This window comes from Girardinichthys multiradiatus, chromosome 6 (genome assembly GCF_021462225.1).
Source record: "Girardinichthys multiradiatus isolate DD_20200921_A chromosome 6, DD_fGirMul_XY1, whole genome shotgun sequence".
NCBI classification, from domain to species: Eukaryota; Metazoa; Chordata; class Actinopteri; order Cyprinodontiformes; family Goodeidae; genus Girardinichthys; species Girardinichthys multiradiatus.
In genome coordinates, this window is record NC_061799.1 from 2,838,177 (window position 1) to 2,864,341 (window position 26,165).

The 26,165-nt window shown below is 41.9% G+C and overlaps 1 protein-coding gene across 2 annotated transcripts in view; it reads right to left on the bottom strand.

The window, feature by feature from the left end:
- Positions 1-4,980: 4,980 nt before the first annotated feature.
- Positions 4,981-26,165, bottom strand: part of agla (amylo-alpha-1, 6-glucosidase, 4-alpha-glucanotransferase a) — a 90,801-nt gene continuing 69,616 nt past the window's right edge. For both annotated transcript variants that reach the window (XM_047367754.1, XM_047367753.1), the window contains exons 21-35: positions 18,905-19,035; positions 18,666-18,802; positions 17,300-17,433; positions 16,975-17,150; positions 16,719-16,821; positions 16,506-16,629; positions 16,265-16,366; positions 15,928-16,039; positions 11,737-11,872; positions 10,118-10,230; positions 9,813-10,024; positions 9,629-9,726; positions 9,345-9,432; positions 7,903-8,036; positions 4,981-7,805 (exon numbers count right to left, since the gene is read on the bottom strand). In XM_047367754.1, coding sequence (XP_047223710.1) covers positions 7,688-7,805; positions 7,903-8,036; positions 9,345-9,432; positions 9,629-9,726; positions 9,813-10,024; positions 10,118-10,230; positions 11,737-11,872; positions 15,928-16,039; positions 16,265-16,366; positions 16,506-16,629; positions 16,719-16,821; positions 16,975-17,150; positions 17,300-17,433; positions 18,666-18,802; positions 18,905-19,035 — 1,918 coding nt within the window. In that variant the 3' untranslated portion in view covers positions 4,981-7,687. The remainder of the gene's footprint in view (positions 7,806-7,902; positions 8,037-9,344; positions 9,433-9,628; positions 9,727-9,812; positions 10,025-10,117; positions 10,231-11,736; positions 11,873-15,927; positions 16,040-16,264; positions 16,367-16,505; positions 16,630-16,718; positions 16,822-16,974; positions 17,151-17,299; positions 17,434-18,665; positions 18,803-18,904; positions 19,036-26,165) is intronic.

Below are 26,165 nucleotides of genomic sequence, written 5' to 3' on the forward strand. Positions count from 1 at the left end.
TGAATGGCTAACACCACTATAGATCCTATCGTGGCAGGACCAGGCACATCTCTCCGTTTCATTAGCTGGAATATCAAGGGCATGGCTCACCCGGTCAAAAGATCAAAGGTTTTTTCCCCATCTCAAACGGTTAAAACCGTCTGTAGTGTTCTTACAGGAGACTCATCTTCAGATTAAGGATCACAGCAGATTACAATGCCCTTGGATGAGTCAAGTTTTTCATTCAGATTTTAATTACAAATCAAGGGGGTTGCTATTTTGATTAGTAAGCAGTACAATTTTTGCCCACTGATGTTGTAGCTGATAAAAATGGTAGATATGTGATAGTTGCTGGTATACTGAAAAGGTTTCTATTGGTAAACATATATGCTCCAAACATTGATGATGCGGAATTTGCAAATAGATTATTGAGCAGCTTTCCGTTTTTGGATTCTCATTTGCTAATTTTGCGGGGTGACTTAAATTGTGTCATTGACCCAGCATTAGATCAATCCAATCCCCATAGTTTAACTAAATATTTGATGACTCAAGCGTTCTCTGATTTCATGATGCAGAGTGGCCTTGTTGACCCGTGGAGATCCCGAAACCCAACCAGTGAAACATTTTTATTTTTTTCTAAGGTGCACCATTCCTACTCCAGAATTGATTTTTTTTTTTATCGACCAGACTCTCAATGCACATGTAGTGCAGATCACGCACCATTGTTATTAGATATTCAGTCGACTTTCCACAAATGTAGTCGGCCTTTATGGCGGTTTAATTCTCTTTTATTGGCAGATGAAGAATTTTGCAACTTTATTTCTAATGCAACTGATGAGTTTTTGCTGTTTAATAAGAATGACTTTACTTCTCTTTCACTGCTATGGGAGACACTTAAGTCCTATCTCAGAGGACAAATAATTTATTACACATCTCTTTCTAATAAAAGACACAAGGCTAATTGAATTGGCAACTGCCATTGCTAAGCTTGATCAAAGATATGCCATAAATCCCTCACCTGAATTATTTAAAGAGCGTATCGGTGTTCAATCAGAAATTTATTTAATTTCTACCAGAGAAGGGGAATGCTTACTATTATATAGTCGAAGTTCATATTATGAACACGGCGACAAGGCTAGCCATTTATTGGCACATCAGCTATGGCGTCAGGCCAGCTCTAGAATAATATCTAGTATTCAAAACGCCCAACTTGTAACTACAACTGATCCTACTGAAATTAAAGCCACTTTTAAATCATTTTATTCTTTTTTATATTCATCAGAATTTCCCACAGACAAAAATAAAATGGAAGAATTTCTTCAAAGTCTTTCGATTTCGGTTATTGATATGGACATTGCCAGGAGCTTGGATTCTTCACTCAGCCTTGTGGAAGTAATAAATTCAATAAAAGCGGTGGTCAAATAAAGCCCCTGGTCCTGATGGGTTTCCCATTGAATTTTATAAAACGTTTATAGAAAAATTGGCACCACTACTATTGGCTATGTTTAACAAATCATTAGATATCAAGACTTTACCTCCAACGTTGACACAAGGTAATATAGCTTTAATTCACAAAAAAGGCAAAGACCCAACCTTATGTGGTTCTTACAGACCGTTGTCCTTGTTAAATGCCGATGTAAAGGTGCTGGCCAAGTTGATTACTTCTCGTTTGGAGAAAGTCCTGCCTTCAGTTATATCTGAAGAGCAAAACGGCTTTGTCAAAAGGCGTCAATTGTTTTTTTTAACACACGCACCCTTTTCAATATAACCTACTCAAAGTATTCTTCAGTAATTTCCCTCAACGCTGAAAAGACGGTGGAGTGGTAATATTTGTTGGCGGTTTTGAAGAGGTTCAGGTTTAGTTATACACTTGTTTCCTGGATTCGTCTTCTCTACACATCTCCCAAAGCTAGTGTCCATACCAATGATATATACTCCAATTATTTTCCTCTAGGTCATGGAACACGCCAAGGCTGCTCTCTGTCGCCTTTACTTTTCACCATTGCAATTGAGCCTTTGTCCATCGCATTGCGTGCATCCTCATCATTTGGTGGGATTTTTCGAAATGGTACAGAACACAAATTGTCTTTGTATGCAGATGATTTGTTGCTATATGTATCCAATCCAGCTACTTTTGCGTATTTTAGATAATTTAGTTTTTCAGGGTATAAATTGAATTTGGAGAAAAGTGAATGCTTTCCTATAAATACTGCTGCTTGTGGTCTTCAACACTCTTGACTTTTCTTTTAAAATTAGTCCCACAGGATTTAAGTATCTTGGTATAAATGTGACATGTTCCTTATCTGGCCTCGCCTCAGCTAACGTCTCCCCTCTTATTACAAAAACAATTTCTGATATACACAGCGTAATCTTCCTCTCTCCCTTTTGGTTAGGATTATTGTCGTCAAGATGAATATTTTACTTAAATTTCTTTTTTATTTCAGTCCATTCCTCTTTTTCTGCCAAAATACTTTGATTCCTTGGATAGGTTAATTTGAGGCTTTATTTGGAAAGGGAAACCTCCACGGGTTCGTAAGACATTGCTGCAAAGATGCAAACTCAGCGGAGGACTTGCATTGCCTGATTTTCAATCGTACTATTGGGCTGCTCACATACATGTTATTGGTTAAAATTGTCCCGTTTGCCTTGGTGCCGATTGGAGCTATCTTCTTGTACTGGGTCCTCATTAGCGGGTCTAATGTTTTCTTCCTTACCTATAAAACCCTCTTTATACACTAATAACCAAATTGTTCTTAATACACTGAAAGTTTGGTTTCAATTTAGAAGGCATTTTAAGTTTGTTGCTGCCTCTTCTTTGTGGTCCATGATTAAAAACCATTTGTTTCCTCCATCTCTTTCGGATTCATCTTTTTCAGTTTGGTATGATAGAGGTATATTAAAAAAAAAGAAAGAAATCTATACACATCAGGGGTATTTGATAGTTTTGCTAATTTGTCTTCCAAATATAATTTATCTGGTACACATTTGTTCCATTATCTACAAATTCGGAATCTTGCCTCTAAATGTTTCCCAAATTTTCCTTCTGTTCCCCCTGAACAGCCCTGGGAAAATATTATTGCATATAATCCGCTTCAGAAAGGCCTGACTTCAAAGATTTATAGTTTATTCTAACTCTAAGGGTTGATTCTAGTGCTCGTTCTCGTCGTCTTCCACTTTATCTGGGACCGGGCCGCGGGGGCAGCAGACTCAGCAGAGACGCCCAGACGTCCCTCTCCCCAGACACCTCCTCCAGCTCCTTCGGGGGGAGCCCAGACGTTCCCAGGCCAGCCGAGAGACAAAGCCCCTCCAGCGTGTCCTGGGCCGTCCCCTGGGCCTCCTCCCGGTGGGACGTGCCTGGAACACCTCCCGTGGAAGGCGTCCAGGAGCCATCCAGTATAGATGCCCGAGCCACCTCAACTGGCTCCCCTTGATGTGGAGGAGCAGCGGCTCTACTCCGAGCCCCTCCCGGATGGCCGAGCTCCTCTAAGGGAGTGCCCGACCACCTTACGGAGGAAGCTCATTTCAGCCGCTTGTATCCGGGATCTTGTTCTTTCGGTCATGACCCAAAGGTCATGGCCATAGGTGAGGGTAGGAACGTAGACCGATCGGTAAATCGAGAGCTTCGCTTTTCGGCTCAGCTCTCTCTTCACCACAACGGACCGGCACAGAGTCCCCATTACTGTGGCAGCCACACCGATCCGTCTGTCAATCTCCCGCTCCATTCTTCCCTCACTTGTGAACAAGACCCTGAGATACTTAAACTCCTCCACTTGAAGCAGGAACTCCCCTCCAACCTGAAGAGGACAAGCCACCCTTTTCCAGTTGAGAACCATGGCCTCGGATTTGGAGGAGCTGATTTTCACCCCTGCCACTTCACACTAGGCTGCGAACCGCCCCAGTGCGTGCTGTAGGTCTTGGCTAGAGGGGGCCAGCAGGATCACGTCATCTGCAAAAAGAAGAGACGAAATCCTCTGGTCCCCAAACCAAACCCCCTCCGGCCCTTGGCTGCGCCTAGAAATCCTTTCCATAAAAGTTATGAACAGGACCAGTGACAAAGGGCAGCCCTGCCGGAGTCCAACAGGCACCGGGAAGAGGTCCGACTTAGTGCCGGCAATGCGAACCAAACTCCTGCTCCGCTTGTACAGAGAGCGGATGGCCCCTAGTAAAGGGCCCCCAATTCCATACCCCTGGAGCACTCCCCACAGGGCATCATGATGGACACAGTCGAATGCTTTCTCCAGGTCCACACAACACATGTGGGCAAACTCCCATGAACCCTCGAGTACCCTGTGGAGGGTATAGAGCTGGCCCAGTGTCCCACGGCCGGGACGAAAACCACACTGCTCCTCCTGAAGCCGGGGTTTGACTATCGGCCGGACTTTCCTCTCCAATACCCTGGCATAGGCCTTACAAGGGAGGCTGAGGAGTGTGATCCCCCTGTAGTTGGAACACACCCTCTAGTGTTAAAATTAAAATTGAATGGGATAATGAGTTGGGAATTCAGCTGAGCGAAGAGCTCTGGGATAACGCCATTGACAGAATTCGATTGACTTCCTCTTGTGCTTGTCTTAGTCTGATTCAATTTAAAGTTGCACATAGGGTTAATTTGTCAAACTTGGAGGTTTTACCTAACTGAAGGTGCCCGTGAGTGTGATTTTTTGCTTTTGGTTAAGAACATGGGTGTACATATCTGATTAAGAGTTTTTTTGGGTTGATTTTGGTGAGCTGAAATGGGAAGGGGGGGTTGGGTTTTACTCTGTAGTCTCATTTTATAATTTAATTTATTTTTTTTTTTTCTTCCTTCAGTTGAAAAAGCAAAAAAAAGGGCTGAAGCTGGTGCATTGTAATGTTTTTATTTTATTTTTTATTTATTTTCTTGTTATGCACTGTCTCGTCAGTATTATACTGTTGAACGTATCAATAGATGTATACGTATAATTGTATACTGTAATTTTAATAAAAATGTTAAAAAAGCAAATATGAACACACATAAACACAACATTTTAGTCATGTAACAGTTTATTCAGCATTTCTCCATCTACTGTTTACAGTTAACATCAACGCATAGTATCCAGATGTATGCCGCAGCGGACCGCATCCATAGCAGCCAGCAGCTCTCCATAAAAACTAAAATAAAGTCTGAGATCACATGAAGTGGTTGTAGGACAAAGGTTAGACCGTATCTGAGCACAACTTCATGAAAACCAAGACTTTAGTTTGTTTTCCATTAAATTGGGATATGGGGAAAGAAAAGAGGAAAATCTAACTGCTTTTTGGGAAACTGTCATGATAGAGATACACTGTTAGTAGAGCTGCAGTGAAGTGAAAGTCCTGTGTTGCAGGAAACAGATTTACTGACAAGTATTTAAAGGCTTGAGGTGAAGAGTTAGTTACATCAGATTGTGAGAAATGGGTCCAGTGGTCTAATTGTCAACTACAAATTCCTGCATCTTAAAGCAACTCGGTGAACTAAGACGTTATTCAGAAAATGGTGCTGTAGAGGAAGAAAATGCTAAACATATCTTGACTGAGGGTGTCCGACTATATTCACTTTTGGCCACATTTATGAATCCCCATTTGATTGCAGCAGGGTAAACTCGCTTAAACGTTTTGAAAAAAATCCAACGTTGAATGTACATACTTTCAGCGGGGAAACAATATTTAGAAAAAAATATTTTTAATAGACTCAGCACTGGTGCAATATTCCGTAACCAAACCTCACTGTTAGAAAACTACAGCAAAGGGTCACAGAGTCTCCTCATAAACAATTAGATGCTACCTACATGTCAACCTGTAATTAAGGAGTAAAGCTACAACAGAAAAGCCTATTCATTCTACTATCACAAACAAACATATAGTCTATTAAACTCTACTTGGTCATATGAGACCAAGTTTGAGCTTTTTGGGAACACAAACTCCAGGTGGGCCTGGTGCGAAACAAAGATTGAATATGTGGGAGAATACCTCAAGCTAAGAATGGTGGAAGATGAAAAAAAAAAAAAGTATCAGACAAGATCCACAACTCTGGACCATCTAGAATGGTTAGTATTCTCAGTATGCTCATATTGTGTGAAATATTGTAGAAGATTGTGCTGCTCCTCTGGGAAAAGCAGATGCCAGTTTTTCTTTTGCGCCACCAGTGACTTTATTAAAAATATTATTTCTGAACATGGGACGTTTTCCCACTCAAATCTACTCAAGTTCAAGGTTGGATTTTTCTGAGTGACAATATGGTGCTGCTGAGAATATTCATTTGTTTAATGCTTTTTACAAGTTCACCAATAAATGTGTCCTTTTTGTTGATGGTGTGACCTGCTGCGTAATATGTACTCCAATGTTATGGACTGTGTTCTGTGGTTTACATGTAGACACTGTAGTGCTCAGCTTAGTCAAACATTTAAATAAATGTAAAGGTGTACAACAGTGACTAACCAGAGGACTGCTTTAAAATGAAACATTACAAAACATGCTTTACATTACCATAGACTGTATGTGGCCACAAGAGTGTGTAAATGTTCTGAAATGTCATCACCATAACAGCTGATTCTGCTTTTAAAACAATGTCTCAGTGTGGTACAACATGTGGAGAACATTAGTCTTACTAGTTTAGCTTTCCGCTGGGACATCCAACAATAGAATCACAGAAAAATAAGGTTTTCATACAACATGAAGGATGAAAACATACAAAGATTGTAGATGGTAGATGTTTTTACTAATCTCTGGTTATTTATGAGTTTGGATTTACTTAATTTGCTAAACGTTAATTCTAAAATTCACCAAAAAGGTAGATGGAAAATAGAGCTTTCTTCAGCAGGTCAGAAGAAGACTTAAGAGAACAAAACGTTAGCATGTATTAGCTGACAGCCGCCTGTTTCAGTGTTTAATATACAGCCTTGTACCTTTGCAGGTGTGGACTCAGATCAGTATCATTACTAATATCCTACATATGAAGGAAAAATAAGAGTTCAGGATAAAATAAAATTCACTGCACACATAAAACTGATCGTTATATCTGCAAGGAAATCCTGTAAAAACACTAAAAATGCACAGAAAACGTTGCTAAGAAACAATCTGCATCGCTGGCTTCGTTTCCTTACGATAAAGAGAGGCATCTCTGTTCATACCATCTGTCTAGGGGGATGTACAAAGTAAACCTTTAATGTGGTATTATTCAGCTGGTCTGACGTGTGTTGGTGTGAACTTTAAGTATACATCCTGTTTGCTCCATTAAAGGCTGATAACAGCCCAGGTTCCTTTCAGTGTTATTTCTGTCAAAACGTACAATAATGTGGCAGCCAATGAAAAGCTGTTTAGGCCTTCAACAAAGAGACAGGTTGTCCCAACAGAAGAATCAGTGAAGGTTCAAGCAGGAATAACAACAAAAAGAATGTGTAGGGTTTTACGTTCTGGTCCTTAAGTTTTTTTTTCCTCCATAAAATTTTAATATTTGCTTTTCAAAAAATCACCTGGATCAAACTGGCATAAGGGAGATTCCATGAGCAAGAATATTCAAAGTGGAAAAAGGCTTCACCTTAAAATGCTTTGACAAAAAACCTTGTTACCATACAACAGTTACCCTAGAAAACGAAAACTTGCCTGATTTTATGTTATTGTTTCTTTAATTTAATTTTTTTTAATTTAAAGTTACTACAAGAAAGCACTGTTATGATACCAGAGGAAGTGACTGGCTCACAGCTTGATGGGACCTCTACAGATCATAAAGCACCTCCAGCACAGTGGCCAGAGACCAGGCCTGGGTTTCACAGCTGAAGGGGCAGTGCTGGCCTTGCTCATTGGTCAGCTCTGGTAAACCCTTCCACGGAGACCTGAGGCACCACAGGATTAAAAAAGCCACTTAGATTATGATGAAGGGTGAATGCCATTAGATCAGAATAAAAAAAAGAAAATCTAAAAAATTCCTACCTCTCCAAGTGCGTATAATGTCGTGACAGAACATTTTTCACCAGTGTGACTGTCTTCGAGTAGGTCTCCTCCCCTAACTTCTTGGCAAAGAACAGTTTAGCACGGAGGAAGTAGCCGACAGGCCACAGCCACTCCTGTTAACAAAAAGAGTTTTAAGTGAATGCACTGCTACTGTTGGACTGTTTTTGACTGTTTTTCCCTCGGAATTTAAATACTTGTTAAATAAAAATGTTTGCAGTGCCATCCTTAGTATTTATCTCAATACATTTTTCCTGATGAGGTTTATAGATTTTAGTTGCTCTGGATTCCAAGCCTCAGAAACATCTGTGTTTCTATATAGCTGCATCTTTATGCATGTCAGTAAGTGAGTCATTTTCTACCGCTTCTTTCATAGTGGCGGGGAAGCCGGTGCCTATCTCCAGCAGTCTATGAGCGGGAGATGTGGTACATCCTGGACAGGTCACCAGTCCATCGCAGGGCAACACAGACACACACAGGACAAACAACCACACACACACATTCACACCAAAGGGCAATTTAGAGAAACTAATTAACCTATGTTTTTGGGAGGAAGCAGGTGTACCCGGAGAGAACATGCAAACTCCATGCAGAAAGACCCCCGGCCAGGAGTCAAACCCTGGACCTACTTGCTGCAAGGCAACAGTGCTACCAACTGCACCACCGTGCAGCCCATTTGAATATCATCAAAAACTTAGTTCAAGAAATTCACTTCAAACTCATATTTAGTCTTCAGTTGGAAAAGTTAAATATTTTATAAGTGCAATAAAAGTGAGTTTTTGTTTTTTTATGTCCATTTTATGGCCTACAAAATTAAGTGACCAGTAGGACTTGGTACCTCCCCACACAACCAAATATGTACCAATACCTTCTTTACCATGGTATAACAGCGATTGACATAAAGCCCAAGGAGAATCTATGGGTTGTCGTCTGGAGGAAGATGAGACACCACAACCAACATGAAGGAAACTGAAGGTCTCCATTACAGCAACCTGGGCTTCCATTAAACCTCAACAAAACCACAGGGTGATCTCCTTCATTCCACGCCACACTGATGCCGAAATTCATGGAATTATTGAGTGTATATACTGTAAAGAACATTGACATAATTTCCAGTGTGGCCATCTTTCTGAATTAAAAATCCTTTTGATATTGCTCTTAAGTAAGATTCTGAGTTTCTGAGAAAATTATTTTGTGTTTTCTATTACTTGTAAACCTGAGAGAACAGAACAGAAACAAACATTTTAACTATATCACGGGGTCGTTTATGGAACTAGAAAATGAGGTTGAGTTCCTGTAATAAATTTTCAATTAAATTTTGATTTATTGAGATGAACCTGTATATGTACTGTTAAAGCCCTAATCAACACTGATATAACGTGTGGCCACTAACACACCAGCAGCAGGGTGTTTGTGTTACTTACAGGTCCTTGGTGGTAGTTAAAGCCCTTTGCCAGGTTATAGTTGTCGTTATCCAGTGCATTATCATAAACACCGCAGTACACCATGTCACTAAGGGAACACAGACACTGTCAAACACCATGTCCAACAGAATCATTGGAAAAAAGGAAACCAACATAAAAAGAATAGTAGGTTTATGCTAACTTATATTACTACTCTAAAATTTTCAAATTAATCCAGTGGCTAGTGTTTTAATGTAGCAAGCAGGAACATTAAGTAGATCTTTGAATATAAGAAAAAGCTTTACTCTGGGTCAAGAGTTTTCATTCCCAGCAGCCCCAGAAGTTTTTTCTCAGCTACTCCCAAAGCCTTCCAGGCTCTTCCTAACGTGAACAGCTCTGGAGCCTGTCAAACAAACACAGCGGGTCTTCATTTTTTGATGAACCAGTTTTACAGAGTAAAGTGGAATATAGATGCTGCTTTTTGCATACCACCACCATTGCAATGATGAAATTGGACCTCAGCTGGTAGTCACACCAGGGACTGGAAGCTCCATAACTATCTTTATAAATGCCCTTTTTATGCACCAAATCAGGGTGCTTCTCATTGGGGTCATGTGGGTCCTCAGATACCCAGAATTCAGTTTCAAATGACTGCTGAAGCTGCTGGTTCCACTCAGAGTAAGAGATGAACACTTCTGTACCTGTGGAAGCACAAAAGAGTTTATTCTGTTCAGTCAGAAGGAACATGTAGAACAGTTGGTATGTGGAAATCTGTGAGATATTTTTTTCCTTACCATCTCTGTGCACCTTAACTCCGTCATAGGGGAACAGTCCTTTAGCCTGCAGTTCTACAAGCCAACGAACTACTGATTTACTGAGACCGACTATCTCCACTGCCGCTCCGTCTCTGGAAAAACAACAAGCACACAGCAAGTCAGTTTGGCAGCAAATAACTTTAAATTCTTGAGTAATTTCCCCTTTAATGTTTCAGTCAAGAAAAACAGCTTTAATCTGGCTTTTTGAACTTTTTGAAATTACGGCAATAATTCAAAACAGCGTTGGAAGATAAATTCATTGTATTGTAAAACATAAGAGTTGGCTGTACACCAACAAACAGAATGGTAAAGCTGAATGCCTAAATGCACTGCATTAACCTACTTTTGTACAGCCTAGGAAGGAGGAGTCATATTTGGAATCCCTGTGATGTCATTGAGCCACTAATGAAACACTTCTCCAAGCCACAACTCTTTCTTATTACATGCCGCAGTGCGCAGACTTGAGCATATTATTGCACAACAGTTGTTTTATGGTAAGATATTTTCTAGACCGTCTTGATTATAAAAATCAGTTGCCATGTATTTTAACCTCAAAAACATTGCAAAACAAGTGGAGGTCAGACGATGGACACAACCTTTCAGAGATGTATCAGTGTAAAACAAGCTCGCTCACAGCCAGTTTCATGTGAAAACACTACAAACACAGAGCATGCATTTGCAGGGTAGTGTTTATAGCCTACAGTAGCCTATAAAGCTCCTGCTGTCTTAAGGATATGTTCATCAGAACATAAGGCTGTTGGTGTTCATTTCTAATCATTGTGTTCTAAATGTTTAATTGCAAATGACATCTGTAGCAGGATTCTAAAGAACCTGCTTCTTCAGACCATAATAAATGGACTGGATATCAGGACATTTGTAAATGCAAACAAATGTTATATATGAATGTATTTTGTTGTAGTACTTTTCAATAAGGATTGGGTCTGCAAATTAGATGGCAGCTAGGCACATGGCAACAATTGCTTTGTAACTGACCATGTGCTGTTCCTGACCACACAAATCTGAATGAATGAAGGAAGGAATTATGAATGAATAGCAGCTAGCAATTATAATATCTCGCAAATCCCTCAGTTTTCTGACCTACAACTAGAATGTTCCCAGCTTGGGTGTGACATCATTGCCAGCTAGAGACAAAATAGAGTTTAAAAGCAGCATTATTGTTGATGCCATTGATTGTACTCACTGTGGTAATACCAACACATCATGCTTGCAAGAACTTCTGTCCATTGAGGTGTTGCCCTAACCTGATTTACATCTTGTAACTGGATGTTGTAGTAGTTAAATAAAAACTAAATTAAGGTTTACATCTTAAGCTTTTCACATTTTATTCTTAAGAGCTTAAGAATGAGCCTTTTGCTAATATTTCCAAAGGCTCCAAGGATATGGTCATACCTACAGTGAATCAATCCAATTCTGTTATACTTTGATTAAACATTTTAGATCTAACATCTATACAAAACACCAGATAAAAGTTCTAAAATCCACAATCTGCCATTGAATGGAATGTGCCATCAGTCAGAGGAAATAGGAAGAGGCTTCTGAGCACTCTGCAACTTAACTCTTGTGTCTGTGGGAGTTACCTCGGAGTAGCAGGCATCCCCTTGTTCCTCGCTCTGTCACTCTCCCCCATTTTGTCCATCCAGGTACCACAGTTAAAGCGGTTTCCTCCGGTCACAAAACCTGTAGCTGAGTCCACTTTAGCAACCACATTGAATCCTGAAAAGGATATGATGATCTATTTCACTTCAATTTATGTATATAATGCCAAACTACAACAGATCTAATCTCAAGGCACTTAAACAATTCAATACATATGCAGGTTTGCAGAATCTACGAAATTCAATTCAAATCAATCAAATTCAAACCAGTCCATTTATGTAGTCATACTTTGATGCAATTACATACAAGGCCCAGCAGGTTCCCAAACAGTTTCTATTCAACAGAAATACAGCCAGAATTTAAAAGAGGTGCAATAATGGAAATGTACAATCAGTATGAATGTCAGAATCAGAATCAGCTTTATTGCCAAGTTCGTACATACAAACAAGGAATTTGACTCCGGTCCACTTTGCTCTTTGGTTTTGTTTTTGTATTACAGAATATACATATTTACAATGTACAATATACACATATATAATAAAAAGGTGCATTTGCAACATCTGTATGCTGTTGTTTTGTACTCTATTGAACGTTCAACAGATAAACAGCCTGGGGGAAGAAACTGTCTCTGTGGCGGCTGGTTTTAGTGAACAGTGCTCTGTAGCGGCGGCCTGAAGGTAAAGCTCTGAACAGTTTATGTGCAGGGTGTGTGGGGTCTGCAGAGATTTTAGCAGCTCTTTTCCTGACCCTAGACCTGTATAAGTCCTGGATGGAGGGAAGGTCAGCCCTGATTATTCTCTCTGCATTCCTGATTATTCATTGCAGTATGGACCTGTCCTGTTTTGTGGATGAGCCAAACCACACTGAGATGGATGAAGACGGGACAGATTGAATGATGGCAGTGTAGAAGAAGACCAGCAGCTCCAGTGGAAGGTTGAACTTCTTGAGTTGCCTCAGGAAGTACAGTCTCTGCTGGGCCTTCTTTCGAACAGTGTCTATGTGTGAAGACCATCTCAGGTCCTCAGAGATGGTGGTTCCTAGGAACCTGAAGTAGTCCACGGCCGATACAGTGTTGTTGAGGATGGTGAGGGGGGTGTATGGGGGTGGTGTTCTCCGAAAATCCACCACCATTTCCACAGTCTTGAGTGGGTTCAGTTCAAGGTAGTTCTGAGCACCAGTGTACCAGCCAATCCACCTGCTGTCTGAATGCAGACTCATCAACATCCTGGATCAGTCCAATGACAGTGGTGTCATCTGCAAACTTAAGGAGTTTCATGGACGAGTCCGATGAGGTGCAGTCATTTGTGTACAGGGAGAAGAGGAGTGGGGATAGAACACACCCCTGGGGGGCACCAGTACTTATTGATCTGGATCGGGAGAAGATGCTCCCCAGTCTCACCTGCTGCTGTCGGTCCATCAGGAAGTTGTTGATCCACTGACAGGTGGAGGCTGGGACGTTGAGCTGGGTGAGCTTCTGGTGGAGGATGTCTGGTATGATGGTGTTGAAGGCCGAGCTGAAGTCTACAAACAGGATCCTGGCGTACGTCCCTGGGTGGTCGAGGTGTTGCAGGATGTAGTGTAGACCTAAGTTAACCGCATCATCTGCCGACCTGTTTGCTCGGTAAGCAAACTGCAGGGGGTCCAGCAGGGGGCCTGTGATGTCTTTCAGGTGCTTCAACACCAGCCGCTCAAAGGATTTCATGACCACAGACGTCAGGGCTACAGGCCTGTAGTCATTTAATCCTAGGATGGTAGGTTTCTTGGGAACCGGGATGATGGTGGATCGTTTGAGGCAGGAGGGAACCTCACATTTCTCCAGTGATTTGTTGAAGATCCGGGTGAAAATCGGAGCGAGTTGATTTGCACAGGCTTTCAGGCATGATGGGGAGACATTATCAGGTCCTCCAGCTTTCTTTGTTTTCATGAGCTGAAAGAGCCTGTTTACATCTTCCTCGGAGATCCTTAGTGCAGGCAGAGGATCTGAAGGTGGGGGGTTGGTAGCTTTGTGGGAAGAACTTGTTCCTGAATGGGATGTGGAGGGGATGGTTTGAGGTGTGAATGGCTTCTTGTCATGTCTGCAGTAGAAGCCATTCAGACGGTTGGCCAGGAGACGACTCTGTTCAGGATGGGTGGGGGGGCTCCTATAGGCAGTCAGGTTTCTCAGACCGGTCCATACAGCTGAAGTGTCACCAGTAGAAAGGTTGTTCTTAAGCTTCTCACTGTAGCTTCTCTTGGCTGCTTTGATCTCCTTTGTAAGTCTGTTCCTGGCCTGCCTGTACCGCGCCCAATCTCCACTGCTGTGAGCTTCTCCCTTTTCCCTGCGAAGATTCCTGAGGTGTGGAGTAAACCATGGCTTGTTGTTCCCAAAGGTGCAGAAGGTCTTGGTCTGCACACACATGTCCTCACAGAAACTGATGTATGATGTCACCACATCAGTTAGTTGGTTTAGGTCAGTGGCTGAAGTTTCAAAAACAGTCCAGTCTGTGCATTCAAAGCAGGCCTGTAGCATCTGCTTTGATTCCTCAGTCCACTTCTTAACAGTGTGAACCTTGGGTTTGGAAGCTCTTAGTTTCTGTCTGTAGGTTGGGATGAGGTGGATTAGAGAATGATCCGAAAAACCCAGAGCAGCCCTGGTAACAGCATGATATGAGTCCTTTAAAGCTGTGTAACAATGGTGCAGTGTGTTTTTGTCTCTGGTGGGACACTTAATATGCTGTCTGTATTTGGGGAGTTCATGGGAGAGGTTTGCTCTGTTAAAATCTCCCAGTATTATGATGAAAGAGTCCGTGTATTTTTTCTCCATGTCTGTAATCAGCTCAGCAAGATGTTTTTCATCGCTTCTTCCCCGATAGCTCCGCGCTGCGATCCGCTCTGAGCAGCTGAAAGCCCGGCATCAGCAGTGCGCGGTCCGGGATGTTTTCACTCAGCCATGTCTCGGTGAAGCAGAGAACCGCTGATCCGCGGAGGTCTGAGCTTTTACCGGTGAGGAGAAGCCGCTCGTCCATCTTGTTGTTTAGAGAGTGGACATTTGCCAGGTGGATTGAAGGCAGTGGTGTGCGAAGTCCTCTTTTGCGGAGCTTTACCAACGCGCCAGCACGCTTTCCCCTTCGACGCTTTTGGCGCAGTATTCCGTATAGAGCCGCAGCTCCGCTTGCCAGGAGCTCAGTGAATCTCGGATTGATGAAATATGTGGAAAAAATCCCAAGAGAGGACTCTCTGATATTGAGAAGTCCCTCTCTACTGAATGAGACCACAGTACCGTGGCTCGAAAGACATAAAAACACACAAAATACAAAAACAAAGAGAGAGCGAAGCTCCGAGGCTGTGTACATGTTTTTATTTTATCTTTTTAGCAAACTGCCTCTTTTTTTCTATTTTATACAAATATTTATTGCTCAATGCAGAGACCAGATAGATTTTTCTCAATTTGTCCCAAAGACAACAAAGGATATTCTGAAATAGTATATGGAGTAATTGGCAGCAATACCTCCATTAGTGTTTGATAGATATCAACTACAACTAGAGGGGGAGCATTTTAACATTAAGACAGGGTCTCTGTATAGGTGCCAATACTAAGCAACATTTTATCTACACTGTTTATACAAACATGAGTTATAAAGATGAAAGAGATCTAATCGTGCCTTAAACCTGGATGGTTTCTGCTGAACAGTGGAGGGTTAGTTTTTCTGAGAAATACAGTCATGATAAAAAAAGTACCCCTACTCCATCCTATAAATTCTAGCATCTGTTTATCTACAGTAGGGTTTTACCCACAATACTGATTGTTGAATGGAACGCAATGACAAAAGAGAAAGAGGGGAATGGAAAATGATGATTTATCACAACTGATCATCATTGCAATATTCACTATTTTAAATTATACTATGAAATCTTTTTGCATGATGATTGTTTAACAAGTTATTGTCACATTTCAAATAAAGGAAATGCATCAGAACTAGGTTACAATAGTGCTCATGTTATCCATCATTTCTTAAGAGTGGTAACACACTAATCAACCAGCGGTATCAAATGTACAGTCCACATCATATGCATTTAGTAATTTACTGATGAAATAGTACTTTGTATAATCAAACACACAAACAAATATACAAACACTAGTCACAGCATGAACATGGTAAACTATCACCTTAGTCTTACTGCTCGTTTGTTACCTTCATCCCTCATGTTCATGTCTATCTTGGGTCCAGCATTCCTCTCTCTGAAGGAAATACCCTCCAGGTGGCGCTGCAGTGCTTCCTGAATGACATCACACAATGGCTGTTCCTGCACAGGCACATAGACAAGTACATGATTTTTGAACCTTGAATCCTCAAATCATATGCAACTGCAATGTCTGAAACCCCTAGTGGAGGTAAAACAGTGACAGCTAATGAATGGTAAAAGCAAACAGTTGGGAGACTCTTGAGGGCAGACTACGGCTTTTTTGACCAGCTTTTCAAACAGGAATTGTAACCAATTAAGGAGAGATTTTGTACTGTGTATACATACCACCTCCCCAGGTTTGCAGGGCTCACAGTCATCTGTGGGGTACATGCGTGTGACTGAGCAACGCAGGATTTCATGTCCCTCTGGAACGAGGTTGGTGAAGTCCTTAAGAGAAAAACAAAGTCAATAAACCCTACTAGAGGCAGTTTTTCATTTGTATATTTGCTAACTGAAGCCTGCCATAGTGAATGACATTTGCAGTATGAATTTATATTCTGTTTTCCTGCATCCATCTTTGGTGTACCTGAATACACTGCAGCCACCACCACACAGCATCCCTACAGTTGTATCTAGCACTGTGACCCTCTCCCAGCAGGTTGGGGATCAAACCATGACGTAGAGTCCCAGCAAATGCCAGGATGATGTTGCTATGGATACCAAAATAAAATGGTTTACTGTACAGCTCCGTTCTATGAGTCCTCTATAAATTAGGTGTTTGTTCTTATCACAACCATACCGTGCCTCACTGTGTCTCCCTGTGATAAGCATGAGTCCTCTGAAAGCAATGAAAGTGTCTCTGCCCCAGCAACGGAAAATCCCAGCAGAGAAATGGGGAAGACCTAAAGAAATATCAGTTATGTAAAACAACTGACAAAAACACCTGTGTTATCTGACTTTAAATTTTAAATTCAGACAAAAGAAACAAATAAAATAATTCCTTCTGATCATAAGCATTCTTTTACTCTATAGACAAAGCGTTGTTTCTATGACACCTGCTGCCAGTGAGACACAGCACTGCTCCTTCTCTCCAGTGATGGGACTGATGCGGTATGGGACGCCCTGCACTTTTGCTGAAATGGGAGGCAGAGCCGGAAAACGTCCAACACCACACATCTGAACCGAGCCTAGCGCCAGATGATGGACAAATGTGGAACCTTTCTCGACGAAGCTGTTCGAAGAGAGTAATGTGTTCACTCACTGTGTTCTCCCTTTGTAGCAACAACACTTTTACATGCAAGCTTCAGATTCCATCATATATCAACAGACCTGTCAATACAAACCTCAAAATGGTATAAATACAACCCAAAAAGATTTTACCTTGACATGAGTTTGAATGTGGCATCCAAAGCCGTGGTGTAAGCCGACACCAGGATGGCGTCAAAGTAACACGGGATGAGGTATCGAGGGAAGTGCCTCAGGTAGTCAAACATGGCCCCAAACCAATGACCCACCTGCAGAAACAACAATACAAAGAATGGTCTGCTGCAGAGGCCATCATGTGCCTAAGTAGTCTTGATAAAGTTTATCAAGACTACCGGAAGGTATAATAAAAACATCTAATCCTCAATAGGTCTTGCAATTACTGCAGTAAATTACTGTAATAAATCCACTTGTGCATAATCTAATCAGAGTTTAACGGTTTCTGGCCCGTTAGAGAACCTTAAGAGAACAAACAGCATCATAAAGACCAAACAAAGAACACAGCAGACAGGTTAAGGAAAAAGTTTTGAAGATGTTTAAATTAGAGTTGGGATATAAAACAATATCCCAAACCATGAACATTGAAGTCTGTTCAGTCCATCATCTGAAAATGGAAAGAGTATGGGACAACTGCAAACCTACCAAAACATGGCCATCCACCTAAAATGACAGGTCAGGAAAGGACGGCATAAATCAAAAATCCCTTTCGGATAGTCCTTTTTTTCCGTGACCTTCAACCCATAACCATTATGAAGTGCAAGGGTTTATACCATAATAAGCGTAACCATCATAAAGCAAAGCCAGAAGCAGCTGCTCAGCCTGCAGAAAATCCCACTTATGTGAATGTTTTGAGATGTAAGGAACGCCCTTTTGATTCCACAGTCCCAGTTTTATGTTCTGAAGGCTCAGACAGCATGCTCAGATTGCCTTGTATAACATTAATGGACATAATGGTGGAGTCAATGGTTCCGTAATCATTGAGGAACTATGAGGTGAAAGTCAACGACACAATGCAAAAGACAGTTCACCATCACTATATGCTCGTGCAGGAGGAAGGATTGCTATAAGTCAGTCTGCCGGGTTTCCATAGATAGAATTTTTTTTTAAAATCAATTTCAATAATTTACTGAATTTGTCTACCTTGTTTGATAACAAGGATCAACTTGATTGCATGTAATTGACTTGGAATTTTGAACTGAGATTACTTTTTGTACACAAATGAGACAACTGTTGTTGTGAAACAAATAAACTGAACTCAACTGAAGTAACTCCAGTGGAGTTGCAGAGATCCACAGCTCAGGTGGTGGAATCTACTATAAGGACAACTATCAGTCAAGCACTCTGCAGATCTGGCCTCTATGACGGATTTGTAAGCAGAAATTCATTGCAAACATGTAAAAGAAATTGAACTTCAGTGCAAAGAGAAGTATACCGTAGTGTTTGTAGCATAGTGAATTTCCTGTTAAAAGCTAGTGAACCTCACCTGTGCCAGAGGTCCATCTCTGTGTATCAGCCTGTTGAAGACAAAGTCTATGAGCCAGTCTCCTTCTCTGAGGTTAGCACACAGAGGATGACCCAGGTCATTGATGAGACGGATATCTGCAAACACTGACATCAGACCTGCAAAAGACATAAAACTCATGCTTCATAGGTTTTGAGACATTGCATACAGTTGAGAAACTTGATTTGGTAAGAAAATGATTTTATGTGTTTAAAGTGAACCTTGTAGTCCTGCATACTTCAGGCTCTCCCAGCCTGGTATGCTGTAACAGCCTCCACCGTCTTCTTGTTCTTCAGCTTCACAGCGAAACAGCAAGATGTTCATGTCTGCTAGTGTCAGCTTAGACACCAACCTGTGAAACACAACTTTTACATCAAATAGATCATATCTGCAGCTTTACATAATTATATTATACACAACACTTTATCCCTTACTGTCAGGATCCATTATGCATCTTATAAGACTGTATGGATGTCCCTGACTCCTTCAAGGAAAAGGATCACAGCTCCTGTATTATTAATTATGGATGTATACCAAAATGATAAAATATGAAAAGCAAACCTAAAATGCAACTCAAACTGATACAAACATCTATGATGTCATGAGTAGAAACTGCAATGGGACAAGATGGTAATAGTGTGTGCAGCAGGGCGTCACAGTCTTTTCTCCTGGGCTTGCCATGGGCTATTGCCCTGTATTTTTTGATTAAAGGTGACCTATTATACTTCCTTTTACAAACCTTTCGGATTAGATCTATATGGTACACAAAACATGGTAATTTTAATTTCGCACAAAATCATTCTCAGATGATGAGATTTCACCTCCTCACTTACCCGTTTTTTGAGCTCCTTTTAGGGCTCTGTCACTTTTATGCAAATTAGCTGTATCTGGCCACATCCCCCAACCAGCACTTTGTACACGTGAAAACAAAAACGAAAAACACAACAATATGTACAGGTCCTTCTCAAAATATTAGCATAATGTGATAAAGTTCATTATTTTCCATAATGTAATGATTAAAATTTAACATTCATATATTTTAGATTCATTGCACACTAACTGAAATATTTCAGGTCTTTTATTGTCTTAATACGAGCTATGAAACTAATCACCTGAATCAACGAGTTAACTCTAAACACCTGCAAAAGATTCCTGAGGCCTTTAAAACTCCCAGCCTGGTTCATCACTCAAAACCCCAATCATGGGTAAGACTGCCGACCTGACTGCTTTCCAGAAGGCCACTATTGACACCCTCAAGCAAGAGGGTAAGACACAGAAAGAAATTTCTGAACGAATAGGCTGTTCCCAGAGTGCTGTATCAAGGCACCTCAGTGGGAAGTCTGTGGGAAGGAAAAAGTGTGGCAGAAAACGCTGCACAACGAGAAGAGGTGACCGGACCCTGAGGAAGATTGTGGAGAAGGGCCGATTCCAGACCTTGGGGGACCTGCGGAAGCAGTGGACTGAGTCTGGAATAGAAACATCCAGAGCCACCGTGCACAGGCGTGTGCAGGAAATGGGCTACAGGTGCCGCATTCCCCAGGTCAAGCCACTTTTGAACCAGAAACAGCGGCAGAAGCGCCTGACCTGGGCTACAGAGAAGCAGCACTGGACTGTTGCTCAGTGGTCCAAAGTACTTTTTTTGGATGAAAGCAAATTCTGCATGTCATTCGGAAATCAAGGTGCCAGAGTCTGGAGGAAGACTAGGGAGAAGGAAATGCCAAAATGCCAGAAGTCCAGTGTCAAGTACCCACAGTCAGTGATGGTCTGGGGTGCCGTGTCAGCTGCTGGTGTTGGTCCACTGTGTTTTATCAAGGGCAGGGTCAATGCAGCTAGCTATCAGGGGATTTTGGAGCACTTCATGCTTCCATCTGCTGAAAAGCTTTATGGAGATGAAGATTTCATTTTTCAGCACGACCTGGCACCTGCTCACAGTACCAAAACCACTGGTAAATGGTTTACTGACCATGGTATCACTGTGCTCAATTGGCCTGCCAACTCTCCTGACCTGAACCCCATAGAGAATCTGTGGGATATTGTGAAGAGAACGTTGAGAGACTCAAGACCCAACACTCTGGATGAGCTAAAGGCTGCTATCGAAGCATCCTGGGCCTCCATAAGACCTCAGCAGTGCCACAGGCTGATTGCCTCCATGCCACGCCGCATTGAAGCAGTCATTTCTGCCAAAGGATTCCCGACCAAGTATTGAGTGCATAACTGTACATGATTATTTGAAGGTTGACGTTTTTTGTATTAAAAACACTTTTCTTTTATTGGTCGGATGAAATATGCTAATTTTGTGAGATAGGAATTTTGGATTTTCATGAGCTGTATGCCAAAATCATCCGTATTAAGACAATAAAAGACCTGAAATATTTCAGTTAGTGTGCAATGAATCTAAAATATATGAATGTTAAATTTTCATCATTACATTATGGAAAATAATGAACTTTATCTAATATTTTGAGAAGGACCTGTATTTACATTTCAGTCATCTGCAGATTTGCCACGAACATTTGGGACTGAATTTGTCTCTAGTTTAAATCTTTCTGCAAATCCTGACGTGTAACGATGTGAGTTCTCGCAGCAGTCTGTGGTGAAGTGATTCGCGCAAACTAGATCAGTCTTCGGCAATGTTGACTGGAACATTGCCCTCAAAAAAAAAAATCCAGCCACAAATCTCTATTAACCAACAGGGGAAGAATGTACATGGACACATGTGGGTATTTGCAGCCAACAACAGAACATCTGCCTTTGAGGGCAGCTACTGTAAAGCACGCATAACACAGCTTGTGTTAATAATACGTAATTCTCTACTAAACATCAAGTGGGTGGAACACCGCTTCAGTTGCTAGTCAGGAGCGGGACTCGGGTAACATTGCTAGGTGCCAGTGTAATTGTGATGTCACAATTAAACAGCTTTTGAAAACACTCCTTTTATAAAAAAAAAATAAAACATTCACTTAAAACCAAAAAAATGGCTAAATGTTTTTTTGTGTTTAGACTGTTTGTAGAAGCATTATAGACCCAAATGGTAGTATAAAAATTATCAAAAAGCTAATTTTGCACAATAGGCTCCCCTTTAAGTTGTCAGTATTTTGTGACTCTATTAGTCTATGATTCTGTCAGCCAATAAGTCAAACACCAGGGGCCTTATGTTCGAAGAATACGTTTTACGCACAACTTGGCATGTACAAAAATTAACATTGCGTGAAAGTGTAAGTAAATCCATGCAAATGTGCAGAAGCCACAGAAAGTTTTTCAATTGACAATGATAAACTACAGAAAACTAAAACTCACCTAAATACACTGAAACATGACTCCATTGTTTTTTAGTTTAATTCATGGAGCATCAAACCTGATGCTTTGTTCATGAGTTTGAGCTTTTATGGTTCAAACCTGAGCGATCAAACCAAATTACATTTTGCCTCATACAATAACACAATACACCTCGGAAAATGATGGAAACAACGTCAGTCGGATGTAAACTGTAAAACTTCCTGTGTTTTTATCACCTGCTGATGTAAATGCGGGTCGGTCTGGGCGTGAGGAGCATAAAATGCATGCGAATGGTCTAAGGTACACTTTCATTCTCTGAAAAAGAAAATGGTGTTGGATCAGCAGATTAATTCCAAACAAGTCAGGTTTGATAATTCCTAAGGTGGACAAGCTGGAGACAATCACACGTGTATATATAAATACATACATATACAGCTGCGGAAAGTTGCGCGTTTTTGTGGAACAATGGCAGCTTTGGCACAGCTGGAGGACATCGCCAATGGAAGAAGTTGGAGGGAGCGTTATATTCATAGATTGTACTGACCTGCTGGCACATGATGATGCAAGGCTTATCAGCTGGTTTCGATTGCCCAGAGCACTTATTTTGAAGCTCTGCATGAAGCTGGCCTCAGTGTTACAGAGGGAAACCAGTAGGAACCATGCATCACCGGTGCCTGTTCCAGTTCCAACTATGCTACGGTCTTTTCAACCGGAGCTTTTCAGATGGAGCTGACTGACAGGTCGGGTATTTAACACTCATCCCACTCATACTGCTATAAGGTCACCAATTCAATATATGTGCAATCTATTTGTGATGCGCAAATGCAGTGGCACGATGGCCTCTTCAACTCATGCTTCCTCTATAATATGAAAATAATTATAATTAATCCAATAATAATTTTGTTGGGAACAAACCTCCATGTGCGATGGCTGGATTCTAGGTCATTTTCATTTCTTTATGTGACATCCTGTATAGTTGTAAAGATTTAAAGTACTTCACATTGTGTGTGTGGTGACAGTCTTCCTAATAGAATTATAGGAGGCATATTCATGTCATTATAATGATCAGCATTGAGCTATGATTGAGCTCGGTTCTGCAGCTATATAGCGCCGTTTGGTTAGATATACACATTGCAGAACTAAACGGATTCGAGCCAACAAATGTTTGATTTCAGTCAGGTTGAGTCAATGATGTAATTAAAGAAGTTGTTTACTGTATTTCACTACAAACATCCCTCATGGGGTGTATACAAAGTCTCTTTTAGCATTTTTCTGCTGACAGGAACCGGTTCTTTGACTGTCACAGCACTGTTGCTATGGTTATTTGGACACGTGAAGGGTGACTTCCGGCTACTTATACTACTTTGCATATGTATTTAGGGGCGGGGACAGGGTGGTCCAAGTGCCACCTGCAGCTACATGAAATCCACCGCAAGTTGGAATGTATGAAGCTACGTGTGCGGTGACATGTCTAAGCACAGTTTCGTACATCTGATTTTTATAGTGTGCCTCAACTTTCAGAATTTCTCCCTACCGCAAACTTTTAGTATGAAAGCTGCACATTCTTTCGTACATGAGGCCCCAAGTCATTACCCTCTATCAGACATTCCAACTAAGTAACGAAAACATTCCTTTATTTTTACAGGCAAAAAGTGGGGAAGTGAGGCAGTGTTTTGGTGAGATTCAGGACTTAATGGACTATCATGTACATGATTTATTCATGCCTCTCCTGCAGTAAATTTCTTAACTCTTCCTGCTGTAGAACATTAACACTGTTGGATCCACTTCATCTTTTGTTACCGAGCTGCTACTGAGGATTCAGCTATAGACATAGGATGGAGCACAGCAACATCTGGATGCTTGCCTCTTCTTTGACCCTCAGTGACAAAATGCCCCAAGCGGCTGTGATAATTGTGAGGTGTTAGTGAACAATTCCTTTATATTAAATGATTTCTTCATTTTAAGTGAACTGAACTTCATCTTTATCACTAAAACTTTACTTCATGAAGGTAAGTTGGTTCCATTTTAAAAATTTCTTCCTTCATGACTGTGTTATTGTTAACTCCCCTATTTAGAAACATCATAACCTTACAGTAAGGTGGCTGGGTTTTGAAAATACAACTCTTTGAGGTGAATAGAAATCTGGAAAGAATATGAGATTTAATTGGACCGCTGGATCACGTGCAAAGCTGTACTGTAAATTTAAAATGTTCAGTTGCATTGTGGGATGTTATTCAGCAGGAGGCGAATGTTCGCAGGCTAGAAAGCGGGGCCAAGAGGGACATTCACCGCGTAAGTACCTTTTTAATTAAATATTTCTATTGCATTTTTGTGTCTGTTAGTGGACAAAAGCATATTTTATATGGTTATATTGAGCTACTCTCGCACTTCTATAAGTTTGCTAAAGCTAACTTCAGCTCCAACAACATTTTCCTTTTGTTTGTTCCAAGTGTTCGAATGGAAAAAAGGAAACAAGTATTTAGCACTATGGCTCCCACAGCATGGAATCATCTCCAGTTTGAACTCAAGATAGTGGATCTGATTTCTTTGAAATTATTTCAAACCATTCTTAGAAATAAACAGTGTGAATCTATTAATCAGTGTAGATGCTCTTAATTTTTATAAATATGAAATAATAATTGTGCAAATTGTTTGCTGAAGACTTTATGCCCAGGTCCCCCTTACAAATGAGATCTTGATCTCAATGGGGTTTTCATCTGGTTACATTATGGTGGTTACATTATTAGCCGACACTAATATTGGCCTCTGACTTGGAGGAGCTGATCTTCATCTCAGCCGTTCCACTCTTGGCTGCGAACCGCCCCAGCGCATGCTGTAGGGCTTGGCTAGAGGGGGCAAGCAGGACCACGTCATCTGCAAAAAGAAGAGACGAAATCCACTGGTCCCCAAACCAGACCCCCTCCGGCCCTTGGCTGTGTCTAGAAATCCTGTCCATAAAAGTTATGAACAGGTCCGACTTAGTGCGGACAAAAATCCTGCTCCGCTTGTACAGGGACCGGATGGCATCACGAGGGACACAGTCGAATGCTTTCTGCAGGTCCAGAAAACACATGTGGACCGGTTGGGCAAACTCCCATGAACCCTCAAGTACCCTGTAGAGGGTATAGAGCTGGTCCAGTGTTCCACGGCCAGCGCAAAAACTACACTGCTCCTCCTCAAGCTGAGGTTCAACTATCGGCCGGACTCTCCTCTCCAATACCCTGGTGTAGGCCTTGCCAGGGAGGCTGAGGAGTGTGATCCCCCTGTAGTTGGAACACACCCTCCGGTCACCCTTCTTATGAAGGGGGACCACCACCCCAGCCTGCCAGTCCAGAGGCACTGTCCCAGACCGCCACGCAATGTTGAAGAGGCGTGTCAACCATGACAGCCCCACAACATCCAGAGAATTGAGGTACTCAGGGCAGATCTCATCCACCCCTGAAGCCCTGCCACCGCAGAGCTTTTTAACCACCAGCCTGGGTGATAATAGAGTCCAACCCCGAGTCGCCAGCCTCTGTTTCCACCAGGGAATGCGTGATGGCAGGATTGAGGAGATCCTCAAAGTATTTCCGGTAATGTCCTCAGTCGAGGTCAGCAGCATCCCACCACCACTGTAAACGGTGTTGGCGAAGCACTGCTTCCCCATCCTGAGGCGCCAGACAGTTTGCCAGAATTGCTTAAAGGCCATCCGGTAGTCCTTCTCCATGGCCTCACCGAACTCCTCCCAGGCCCGTGTTTTTGCCTCTGCCACAGCCCGGGCCGCGGCACGCTTGGCCTCACGGTACCCGTCAGCCGCCGCAAGAGTCCCACAAGCCAACAACAGCCGATAGGACTCCTTCTTGTGTCCACCACCGGGTTCTGGGATTGCTACCGCAAAAGGCACCGCAGACCTTACGGCTGCAGCTATGGGCAGCAGCATCGACAATAGATGCGGAGAACATTGTCCACTCGGACTCTATGTCTCCAACATTCTCCGGAATCTTGTCAAAGCTCTCCTGGAGGTGGGAGTTGAATACATCCCTGGCCGAGGGCTCCGCCAGGCATTCCCAGCAGACCCTCACTATGCGCTTGGGCCTGCCAAGTCTGTTCGGCTTTCTCCTCCTCCAGCGGATCCGACTCACCACCAGGTGGTAATTCCGTTCAATTCAAAGATACTTTATTGATCCCCGAGGGGACACCTCAGCCCCTCTCTTCACCCGAGTGGCC